Source organism: Oreochromis niloticus, linkage group LG22 (genome assembly GCF_001858045.2).
Source record: "Oreochromis niloticus isolate F11D_XX linkage group LG22, O_niloticus_UMD_NMBU, whole genome shotgun sequence".
Taxonomy (NCBI): Eukaryota; Metazoa; Chordata; class Actinopteri; order Cichliformes; family Cichlidae; genus Oreochromis; species Oreochromis niloticus.
The window spans coordinates 10,259,102-10,271,724 of NC_031985.2; the positions used below are offsets into that span (position 1 = coordinate 10,259,102).

The window sequence follows — 12,623 nt, forward strand, 5'->3', positions numbered from 1 at the left end:
TATTCTGACAGGAGGAGCCAGACTTAGTCAACAGGAAGTTGCTTTTTTAAGCTGTAAAACAGAAGTTAGAAGGAGTAAGGAAGCAATTAGAGTGAGCATCAAAGCTTAGCTACATCAGTTTTCTGTTAAATGTATAAAGAATTGAATCTACGATAAATAACAAAGGAAACAGAATTTCAACGTTTTGTTGTGTTTTGTGATTCAGAGACTGTTGGATTAAGTCTGAAGTCAGGATCTTGAAGTTTCAGCATGATGAGCCGTCCGCAGAGCTTCATAGAAGGTAAGAACATTAATGTGGTGGTAAAACAACAGGAAGGTGACGGAGCTTCAGTCAGATCTGAGTGATCATCATCAGACTTTGAATTAAAGTTAAGATATTTGTGCTTGAATAGAACAACATTATATGTATACGACTTAAAAATATGTAGAGCCCACATTCATTATTTAATCATATGAATTTTTAAAATGTTTTAATAAATCAGAAATGTAAGAATCAAAAGTAATTGATGAAGAAAGAGTGTTTGAAAGTTATGCAAAATGAAGCTGTGAAGAGCAAAAACAAAAACAGGAACTGACCAAAAGGATGTGTGACATGTTAACATGTTTTAACTCAAGTGTTTCCTGTGCAAAACATCTTAATCATCTTTAATGTTCTTGTATTGACACTCAGCTACAGTTCAGTGTGCTGTAATAGTACTAAAGTATTGTAACATGAGAAACTGTTTAAAACTGTTGTAACTGATAAATACACATTTTTCTGAACTCTCACATTGTGTCTCCTCTAAATGTTCATCAGGTGAAGCTCCTGACTCTCAGCATGCAAAATCAAAGAGAGGGTCAAAGGTCACCACAGAGAGAGTGGCACTGGTGGTTCTCTGTATCCTCCTGGCAGCTGCTCTCATCGTTATTTGTTGTCTCTGTGAGTTTGTGTGGTTTCCTTCATCTTACTTAACTTAAAGAAAATCAATGATCTGATTTTCTGTAAATCAAATGAATAAAATATTTACAGTGAAGGTGTAAAACACTGCAGATTGCCCACATTAGCTCTGTTTTAATCGTGTTGCAACAAATTAAAGATGCGTCCAACTTTCCAGTGTTTTTCTTGTTTTCTGAAAAATCTGTTTGTTTCTCTCATTTTTAAGTCAGCAGTTGAAAACATGAGAACTAAAGAAACACTGAAAACACAAAGCTACAAAAATCCTTTCAGTGTAAACAAACCTCACTGACTGACTGGTTTGTTTGTTCTTTTTTAATCAGCGTTTGACAAAATTAGAGCGAACAAAGAGCTCGAAAACCTGAAACATCACAAAATGAAGTGTGAAAGTAATCTGACAGGTAAGCATATACAGCTGATTGTTTCTAATCTTCAGTCTAAATCAAACTCATGACACACAGCTGAGTCGGTCTTTTTTATTCCATGTAAATGATTATTTGTTTTTTAATTCAAGCTTTAGATAAAAATAGATGATGAATGACTGACGACAGTTTTATTCTTTATTCTAACAGAGACTCTCTCTAAGATAAAATCATGCAGCACGGTGCAGCCGACCTGTCCAGGACCTAAAGTAATAAGTAAGTTATAGATTTTGTCTCTGAGACACAAACTTCAAGCTAAGTTTATACAAACATGAACAGTGATTACTTCCACCTGACTGAAGTTGTTGCTGTAATCTCTTCAAAGATGATCCTTGTTATGAATGTGAAGGAGGCTGGGAGCAGCATGGAGGAAAGTGCTATTACTTCTCCAACAATAAATCATCCTGGAACGAGAGCAGAGATCAGTGTAGAGCTAAAGGAGGAGACCTGGTTAAGATAGAGAGCAGAGAGGAGCAGGTATGAAACACTGCTGCAGGTTCATGTTCTCATATCGTTAGCTTCATAGCATAAGTGCCTAAGTCATTTCAGCATAAGTGCCTAAGTCCAAACACAAAAAAATGACTTAGGCAATTATGCTATCAAGCTAACGATATGTTTTATCACATCTTTATGTTTCACCTTCTCAGCACAGAAAAGTCTAACAAGGTAATTTTCATCATATTTTCCTGATCAGACTTTCCTGGAGAGAAGACTGAGAGATGTAATGACTGAAGTTCAGGACAAGTTCTGGATCGGACTGACAGACTCAGCAGTAGAGGGCAGATGGGTGTGGGTGGACGGATCATCACTGAATGAAAGGTTTGATTGTTGTGAAAATATATTTTTGTCATTTCCAGAATTAACGTTACAGTTTTTACTTCTTTTTGTTTTTCATCACTTAGTTTGGAGTTTTGGAGCAAAGGTGAGCCAGACAATTGGAAAAGTGAACATCCTGATGGAGAGGACTGTGTGAGGATGGGGGAAAAAGGCGGAGCTAAAGATCTGAAGTGTTGGTTTGATGCAGTTTGCTCAAAGCCTCACAGAAGTATTTGTGAGGTAGCAGGATTTGGAGGACAGTATGCATGTGTCTTTTGAAAGAAAGACCAGAATGAAGTTGTTCAAACAGAAATAAAGTGAACATAGAAAACATGATGTTTATTTTACTGTCTGATATTTTTTCTATTGATGTGATTAACATGTAGAAGAAATGTGGGACCTGTGAAATGTATTAAACTGTTCTCAATAATAAATCTAATTGTAACATCATACATCTACAGAAGAACCTATGAATTATTTATTATCACTTTTACAGGAAAAGGAAAGGAACGGAGAAAGAAAGACATTTTAAGTGTTAAAATGGAGTAAGCAATTAATGTCAGTGCGATAAAATTGATTAAAAAGAAAAAATGACCACTATGTCACATTTTAACACTAAGTCATCCAGTGCAAAAAAGAAGCCTGTGGTTCTCAGAGTTTGCAGTGTGAGAAGCTGTTTGTAAATGTTGATCAACATTTCCCAACTCTCACATCTGTTTCTCCTGTAGATGTTCATCAGGTGAAGCTCCTGACTCTTAAAATGCAAAATGAAAAAGAGGGTCAAAGATCACCTCTGACATTGTAAAACTGTTGGTCTCTGTGTTCTCCTGACAGCTGCTCACATTGGTATTTATCTTCTCTGAGCTTTTGCTTTTATTCAAATCTGTGTCTGAATTTGGGACTTGTATTGGTTTGTTTTGCTCTTTAAAATGTAAGGTGTTGCTGCTAACACAGTAGCTGCCAGCTTAGCTCACGTCACGACATCTACACTTCAAAATAATTTTTGCACCTCATAAACTCAGTAATTTATGCTTCCAAAGACATGTGGTTGTTTAAAAGGCTGTTTTGGGATAATCTTCCATAGTTGGGATAGACATATCTGTCATAATCAGTGTTGGTCAAGTCAGTTCCTAATTACTGATTACTTCTCCAAGAAAGTAATCCCTTTACTTTACTGATTACTTATTTTCAAAAGTAATTAGTTAATTTATTATTTAGTTACTCTTTAAAAACATGATACACAACCTGAATACTTAATAAAGCAATAGACCTTTCTGCCCAATACTATTCTTTAACTTTAACTTTATGCATCAAGCAGAAATTAAATCATATGCAACATTCTCTGACTGGAAGAAATTTGTTTAACATTTAATCCTATTTTTGGCATATTCCAGCATATTAAATAAAATAGTTTCTTGTGTTTACACTCACTCTTTCAAATAGATGCAAGTAAAACACAGCAAAAAATAAATAAAATCAAAGATTCAGTGGCACTGAGTCCTGTAAATGGACTGGTTCTTATATAGCGCTTTTCTACTCTTCTGAGCACTCAAACCTTGTAACATGTTACTTTTAACGTGTTACTGTCTGGTCATCACTTTGTTTTTCTTTTTAATGCAGTTTTTATTTAATTCAGTGCTAAAATCATAACAATAAGGTAGCTTCTAGAACACAGGTGTTGAACTTCAGGCCTCGAGGGCCGGTGTCCTGCAGGTTTTAGACGTGTCCTTGATCCAACACAGCTGATTCAAATGGCTAAATGACCTCCTCAACATGTCTTGAAGTTCTCCAGATGCCAGCTAATGAACTTATCATTTGATTCAGGTGTGTTGACCCAGGGTGAGATCTAAAACCTGCAGGACACCGGCCCTCGAGGCCTGGAGTTCGACGCCCCTGTTCTAGAAGTTTCTCCAAAGAAGTCCAGTTTTTCTGACCAACTGATTTCTATATTTAACACATCACCAAGACCATCAAAAGGGAAATAAAAAAACACTAATACATAGACATATTTACGCATTTCTAAGAGCTCTTATCATCTGTCATCAGTTATGAACCCTTGTTCTTGTTCAAGCTGTCTTCAGGTGGACCTGTGATCATTTTCAAGTTTTATTTTGAAATTATTACAGCCAGAAATCACAAGAACTTCCCTGTTCCGTGCTGCATCAGCACATATGCCTCTGAGTAACAAACATAAAATATGACTCTTTGCATTTTGAACAGATGAATGTGTAAATAAACATCTGGCAGAAGTGACAGAACAAAACACACTCCCTTTAGTTCATCTCATCATTGACCTGTTTTATTTTTTAAGACCAGATATCCTTGTAGAGCAAAATTTAGCATTGTGGTCTAGACCAGCGGTCCCCAACCCCCGGGCCTCGGACCGGTACCGGTCCGTGAGTCGTTTGGTACCGGGCCGCGAGAGTTGAGGCTCAGGTGTGAAATGTATGGTTTTCAGGGTTTTTATCGGTTTTCAGCGTTATTTTGTTATCGTTTTTATCGTTAACTCGGTTTTCCTGGCTCTTTTCACGTGTGTTATGAATAAATCTTCTTTTTTTCGGTACCGGCACTAGTTTTATTTTGTTGTATTTATCCGCGACACCTTATTGCCGGTCCGTGAAAATATTGTCGGGCATAAACCGGTCCGTGGCGCAAAAAAGGTTGGGGACCGCTGGTCGAGACAACCCAAAATATGATGTTCACATATGTGGATGCCAGGTCCTAGGAAGTTAAAAAAAATTCTTAATTTACAAAATCTTTGTTTCTCTCATTTTTTTCAATTAGCTTTTGAAAACATGTTCAGCTGTTAGCTGATCTTACTCAGCTTATACAAATCTTAATAAATCCTTTTGTAAACTTAAAGCCATCTAGAAGATTACAAAGCATTTTGGTAACTGAATCAGTGAGTACATCATATAACTAGTACAGAAGAACCTATGAATTATTTATTATCACTTTTAAAGGTAAAAAAAGGAATGAAGGAAGAAAGACAAGCGAATGAGAAAAACTGTGAATCAAAAGACCAATGCAGGAGGAGCACAGTCACATCAGACAATTACAGCCTGACAACAGGGGGACAGGATTTCCATGTCTGTTTTATTCTGTCTAAGAACAGTATTTAATTCAAATTAAGTTTTTCTGAATTGATAAAACACATTTCCTAAAATCTCATCTCTTTCAATCAATCAATCAATCAATCAATCAATCAATCAATCTTTATTTATAAAGCACTTTTCATACAAACTGTAGCACAAAGTGCTTTACATGGTTAAAAGCAGCCCACCCCACCCTCCCACTCATTCCCCACACTGTCATTAAAAGAAGCGGTCATGATACCCCCCCCCACACACACACACATACACACACACACACCTAAAGAGTAAAATTGGGCTGGGTACGCATTAGCCAAGTGAGGAAACACTATCACAGGGGGCTGTCTGCACCGGGAGCCAGTCACAGACCGCAGCCTTCAGGCTGGGCACACAGCAGGAGGGAGGCAAAGAAGCCCCCCAGCCAGGCTGAGAGGACCCACAGAGCCCCAGCAGCCACGGTCGATCACAGCCTTGTGCAGAGAGCCCCCTCCGAGGAAACACTGGAGATATGACCTAATAAGAATATAAACAGGATAAAAAGATAAAATAAATAAGAGTGGGATATAATATAAATATAAGTATAAACAGAGTAAGAAGATAAAAAATGAATAAGAATACAATCAATAGGTATTAGGTAAAACTAAATGAATAATATAAATAGAATAGCAGGATAGAATAAATAAGCATTAAATAAATAAACATTAGGTAAAAGCTAAATTAAAAAGGTGGGTCTTGAGCCTGTTTTTAAAAACATGTACGTTCTCTGCGGCCCTGAGCTCCTCCGGCAGGCTGTTCCACAGTCGAGGACCATACCACTGAAAACTGCCTCTCCGTGAGTATGTGTCCTGACTTTAGGGACAATCAAAAGGCCAGTACCAGAGGACCTCAGGGTCCGCGAGGGTTCGTATGGTAAAAGCAGATCTGAAAGATAAGAAGGCTCAAGACCATTAAGACATTTAAAAACCAATAAAAGAACTTTAAAATCGATCCTGAAACACACGGGGAGCCAATGCAGCGATTGTAAAACTGGTGTAATGTGGGCCCGCCCTCTGGTCTTCGTCAGCACACGAGCTGCAGAGTTTTGCAAAAGTTGCAAAGGTGAGATATTCTTTTTGGGGAGACCAGAGAGCAGGGCATTACAGTAATCAATGCGACTGGTAATAAAAGCATGCATCAGCATCTCCGTGTTGGCTTGAGAGAGAATAGGGCGGACTCTGGCTATATTTTTCAGATGATAAAATCCAATTTTGGTTACATGTTTAATATGTGGGATAAAACCAAGCTCAGAGTCAAGAATAACACCCAAGTTTTTCACTTGTAGTGAAGGGCATAGTGAAAATGCCTGTAATTTAGACAAGAGTTTCTCTCTCTGAGCCTCAGGACCGATGATTAAAACTTCAGTTTTGTCCTGGTTAAGCTGTAAAAAGTTTTCTGCCATCCAAGATTTTATATCTAGAATACAGTTTAAAAGGGCATCCATTGGTCTGGTGTCATCAGGAGACACGGAGATGTACAGCTGAGTATCATCAGCGTAACTGTGGAAGTTCACTCCATGCTTCCTGATGACACCGCCAAGAGGGAGCATATACAAATTAAAAAGTACAGGGCCTAAAACCGACCCTTGAGGCACACCACATGTCATTTTATGGATCTTAGAGGAGCATGTATCCATGCACACCATAAAAGTTCTGTCTGAGAGATAGGAAGTGAACCAGTTGTGTACAGCACCAGAGAGGCCCACCATGTGTTTCAGTCTGTTTAAAAGTATAGCGTGGTCTACTGTATCAAAGGCTGCGCTTAGATCCAGTAGCACCAGGACTGAGAGCTTTTGGGAGTCCCAGTTACATCTAATATCATTTAAAACCTTTAGGAGAGCAGTCTCTGTGCTGTGGTTCACCCGAAATCCAGACTGAAATATTTCTAGGATCTGTTTATCATTCAGAAAATCATTAATCTGAGTAAAAACAAGTTTTTCTAAGATTTTACTTAGAAATGGTAAGTTGGATACAGGTCTGTAGTTATTAAAATTATTGCAATCCAAATTGCTCTTCTTCAGAAGGGGCCTCACCACCGCCGTTTTAAAGGCAGCAGGGAAGACACCCGACTGAAGAGAGCAATTCATCATGTATAAAAGCTCAGCTTCAAAAAATCCATAAAGTGTTTTAAAAAGTGGAGAGGGGATTGGATCTAAAAGACATGTGGTGGGTCTCACTGTGGAGAAAACCTTCTTAAGGTTCTCAGCATTAACCAGGACAAAGCTGTCCAGTGTCTCCTCAGGTACAATCGATCCCTCAGATGTGTTTAAAATCATATCACGAGAAGATAAAATATCACATCTGATGGTGTTGATTTTTCCCCTGAAGTGGTCTGCAAACTGCTCACAGAGTGAGTCTGTGGGAGTTCTTTGGGAGCTGTTAAAATCAGGGTTAAATAAGTGATCTATGGTGGAGAAGAGGACCTTGGGATTATTTTTGTTATTACTGATTATTTTGGCGAAGTATGAATTTCTTGAATTCCTTAGTGTATTATTGTAAATTTTAAGTTGCTCGCAAAGTATTTGATAGTTGATTGCATTTTTATTTTTCCTCCATCTCCTTTCTGCTGCCCTGCAATTTCTTTTGAGTTTTTTGACTTCTTCGTTTCTCCAGGGTGATACACATTTTACGTTAATCTTTTTGGTGGTGAGTGGAGCAACGGAGTCAAGGCTTTTCTTCAGTTTGCTGTTAAAATGATTAAAAATAAAATCACAGGGTGCAGGTAGAATCACAGGGGGGCATTCGTCTAAAACCCTGGTAAAATTTGCAGCCACTTCAGAGGTTAGATAGCGCCTCCTCACAATTCGCACCGAGGTCTCCCGCTGAATAAAACCGGTGATGTTAAAAAACACACAGTAGTGGTCAGAGACAGCTAAGTCAACAACAGAGGACACACTGGTGGACAGCCCATGGGTGATGACCAGGTCCAGAGTGTGTCCTCTGTTGTGAGTCGGCTGCGTGAGGTGTTGGGTAAAATCCATACAGTAAAGAATGTTTAAGAATTCTTTTGATGTAGAGTCAGAAGGATTATCTATGTGCAGGTTAAAATCACCGGTTAGAATTATCATGTTATATTTTGAATGTATGTTTGTTAAAAATTCTGAGAATTCCTTGATAAAAGCAGCACTGTCTTTAGGTGGTCTATAAATTGTGACAGATAAAACTGGAGGGCTGCTAAAAACAATAGCGTGGAATTCGAAAGTGGTAAAATGATCAAATAAAATGTGTTTGGTGGTGAGTGTGTTGTTGGTTAAAGATGCAGTCCCACCACCTCTCTTACCACTTCTAAAGGAAAAAGAGAAATTAAAATTTGGTGGGGAGGCCTCAGTGAGAACAACTGATGCATCCGAACCCAGCCATGTTTCAGTTAAAAATAAACAATCAAGTTTATTATCTAAAATTAAATCATTAATAATAAAAGACTTATTCAACAGAGAGCGGACATTTAAAAGTGCCATACTAATTGAGACTGCTGGAATTTTGACAGTAGAGTTCAATGAAGTCTGAGATTTTTGAAGAGGCCGGAGGTTATTAATGTTTTTGGAGTTACTGGATTTATGATAATTGTGTTGCTCTCTGTTTGTGATTATGACGGGTATTGTGTTGACTGTGGGAGAGAGAGGTCCGAGTCCAGAGTTTTGTGTATTACTGTTAAAAGTGGAACAAATGTAGGAGCTGGGACCACGGGGACATCAGTCAGTGGAGGACAGATCAGCGGGTAGTGTCGGTTTGGGGTAATGACAGGGCCGTGTGCGGGAGTGCTGTACGCCAAATACCAAATTGGCGGACAGCAAACGGCGTCCCCAGGCGTTGAGGTGGAGTCCGTCTGCCCCAAAAAGATGTCTCCTCTCCCAGAAGGCATCAAAATTGTTAATAAAACCCACGCCGTGGGAGACACAGGCGGAGGAAAGCCAAGTGTTAAGGCTGAGCAGCCGGCTGAAACGGCCTATCCCTCTGCCGCAGGTGGGGGTGGGCCCGGAGATAAAAGCACTCACCTGCAACTGACCAAGGAGGCTGAAGAGTTGGAGGAAGTCCAGCTTCAGCAGCTCAGATTGCTGTTTGGGGATGTCATTGGTGCCGATGTGGATGATGAGCCGGTTGGCCTGCGGGTGGGACGCCAGGATGTTGGGAATTCTGTCCACTATGTCGACAACGGTGGCTCCCGGGAACGACAGCGTGAGCGCCCCCCTCATCCGCACGTTCCTGACGATGGAATCTCCGAGGACCAGCGTGGAGAGAGGAGATGCCACCGGGGACTGCTGGCCATCTGAGATGCCTGCGCCACGGCACCGGGGGTGTTCAGATGGAGATGCACCAGCCGGACCGCGTGCGTGACTCCCAGGTAGCTGCGCCGTGGGTCCTCTTCTCCGAGGAGCCGGGGTGAAGAACAGTTCTCCACGGCGAGTTTGCGCCACAGCGCCGAGCTGCCCGCCACGGCTCCGGGCACGTAGTGGTGGAGATGGTGCAGACTTCAGCGACACAGCGGGGTGGCAAGGGCTAGCGGCCAGAGGAGGAAAGTCCACAGGATCCAGGATACTGAATTTATTCTTCAGCACTACCGCACCGGAGGGGTGAGAGTGCGAGAGACGGATCCTCCTGGCCCCTCTGCAGCCACCGCGCGTCCCAACCATGGTCCATGGCGCTGGTTGGAGTGGAGTGGAGCTGACCAGAGCCTTGGGTCTGGCCCCTAGTTGAAACCAGCAGTTCTCGTCCGTGGCAGAAACACCAGCGACACAAGTTTGGAGCCTGGGTTGACTGTTGGCGGGATCTTGGGACACAACAGCTGAGTGGTGCACTGTGTCGGCTAGCTCAGCGCTAGTAGCGGTGGTTTGAGCTTTGCCAAGGAGGATCGTGTCAAGATCGCGTTCTGCCCCCTGGATTTGGTATAGCGTGGATATCCTTTGTTCCAGCTCGATCACTTTTTGGCTCAGGTTGACGCAGCTTTCACAACTGGATGTTGAGGTAAGTGGTGCCATTCCGAAATCTCGTACCGGTGACAGCGTCAACAACGAAAAACTGCCACTTTAGCTTACGTTTAGCTAGTTGTGGCAGTTGCTAGTGATTAGCTAGTTTTTCTGCAGCTTTGTCTCAAAACACTAAACACAACCTCTAAAATCCAAGCTACACACACAAAACCTTCGACTTGTATTGCAAAACCAAACATTTGACCCCAAACTATTTTAACTTTTCTCAAAATCAAGCACTACTGTCAAAAACCACACAAAACCAGCCAATGTGCAAACTCAACTTAGCAACCATTACACACTACAGAAATAAATACAAAACCCTGTGAGATAGCAGGAAAATAATATTTATCTATTCATTCATTTATACTTGTATTCACATTTTAACAAAAAAGAACTGCAAGAAAAACAATATAGATATCTAGATAGCCAGCTAGCTAGCTAGATACTAGAGAGCATATATTTGTATATATACAAATTATATATTTTTACAGCTTAATCAGATAATTTATTCTGCCTCAGCATCACGCTTCTGTGCTGGGTCAGGCCACAGGACTTCATCCACATTACATGCTATGGTCTCCTTTGCAGTGCAACGAGGAAAGAATCCTTTAGCACACCAAATCCAGCCCTGGCAATATTCCAGTCCAATCTCTATGCTGAGAAAAACTCCTCAATAGGGTTCAAAAGGAAAAGTATCGGAAGAGTATGGTGGAAGAAACACATTGATAAAATGCTGCTCATTGTGAAACCAATTGCATATTCCTGGACCTCGGAGAAAGCTCACATTGTCCCAAATGATATGGGATGCTCTGCATTTTTCCTGAGTACAAAAACAAAATGAGAAACAACAATTGTGCTCCTTTGAGCAACGTGGCTCATTTGAAGTGCTGCTAACAGTTGCAGGAAAGCGTATGTCTGTAACAAAGAACGATTAAAGATATCAGGCCCTTGTAGAGCAAAATTTAGCATTGTGGTCTAGAGAACCCAAAATATGATGTTCACATATGTGGATGCCAGGTCCTAGGAAGTTAAAAAAAAATCTTAATTTACAAAATCGTTGTTTCTCTCATTTTTTTTCAATTAGCTTTTAGCTTCAATTAGCTTTTGAAAACATGTTCAGCTGTAAGCTGATCTTACTCAGCTTATACAAATCTTACAGTTTTTCTCAAATGCTAAAACACAAACGCCAAACCTCTAAACCAAATGACCAGTTGTCTAAACACATTTACTAAATCTAGCCATCATTTACCAATATCATAAACACATGTCACATGAAGACACAATTCACAGAACACAATCCTCGGTTGTCACAAATCTAACCACATCTTTCCTTGCTAAGACACAAGTTGCAAAAGAACTCTGCTCATATTCTCAAATGAAAGCTCATGTGATGCAACATGCTTGCCACAGTCAGCAATATTTGAACACAATGAACACACCTGGCGTCATTCATTACACACAACAACTCAAAATTGAAGACACTTGTTGCTAATGCTGCGAACACATGTATAAAAGCAAGTTCAGAGTGCAGATTCCAAACAAACATAATGGATGAAGGCAGAGTCAGGGGAAGAGGAATTCGATGCAGAGGAGGGAGAAGAGCTGGCCCAGGAAGAAGAGGAGCAGGCCAACGAGGAAGAGGAGTTCAAATCAGTTGTGACTGTATCGTAACACATGTCAATTGACAACACATGTTTCTTTCTTTAGAGTTGAAAGAATGCCACATAGAGGTGGGATGGTTGCCATATTTACAGCCGCACAAGAAACCCTCATTGTGGATATGGTTCGTGGGAACAACCTCATCAGACTCCGGGAGATCAGAGACAAAGTCATTGCCGATAATGTCAACTTTGAGAGCATTGACGATGTCAGCTTGGCCACAATAGACCGAGTTCTCCGGCGCCAAAAGACGCGGATGAAACAGGTCTATAGGGTTCCCTTTGAGCGCAACTCTGCGCGACACAAAAACCTATGTTACGAGTATGTGCAAGTAAGTATACATCCATGTTCACAGTACAGTTAGTGGACATACTGTGTTGCTCAGTGGCCTACATTACTTCTGGACAATACTGTGCTACCTGATTGACTGTTGTTCTGAACACCTGTGCACTTTCACATTTTCACAGAGGATATTACAGTTGGACGCGATGGCCAGACCTCATGAGTACCTCTTCCTGGATGAGGCTTCAACCTGCAGAAACGAAGGCAAAGAGGCCGTAACATCATTGGCCAAAGAGCCATCACTGAGGTCCCTGGCCAACGGGGGGGTAATATTACCCTTTGTGCGGCCATGGGTTCGGAGGGGATTGTCCACCGGCATGCTGTCCTTGGGTCTTACAACATCCAACGTCTCCTCA

General features: G+C 40.9%; 1 protein-coding gene across 2 annotated transcripts in view; it reads left to right on the top strand.

Moving 5' to 3' along the window:
• The window catches only part of LOC109196564 (CD209 antigen-like protein E), a 19,711-nt gene continuing 7,088 nt past the window's right edge, over positions 1-12,623 (top strand). Inside the window, exons 1-7 of one of the 2 annotated variants that reach the window (XM_019350754.2) lie at positions 27-280; positions 797-919; positions 1,258-1,335; positions 1,507-1,572; positions 1,682-1,833; positions 2,051-2,175; positions 2,259-2,624. In XM_019350754.2, the coding sequence (XP_019206299.1) occupies positions 250-280; positions 797-919; positions 1,258-1,335; positions 1,507-1,572; positions 1,682-1,833; positions 2,051-2,175; positions 2,259-2,451 (768 nt within the window). In that variant the 5' untranslated portion in view covers positions 27-249 and the 3' untranslated portion in view covers positions 2,452-2,624. Of the gene's footprint in view, positions 281-796; positions 920-1,257; positions 1,336-1,506; positions 1,573-1,681; positions 1,834-2,050; positions 2,176-2,258; positions 2,625-12,623 lie in introns of those variants that run through there. The other variant, XM_019350755.2, reaches the window with a different exon arrangement.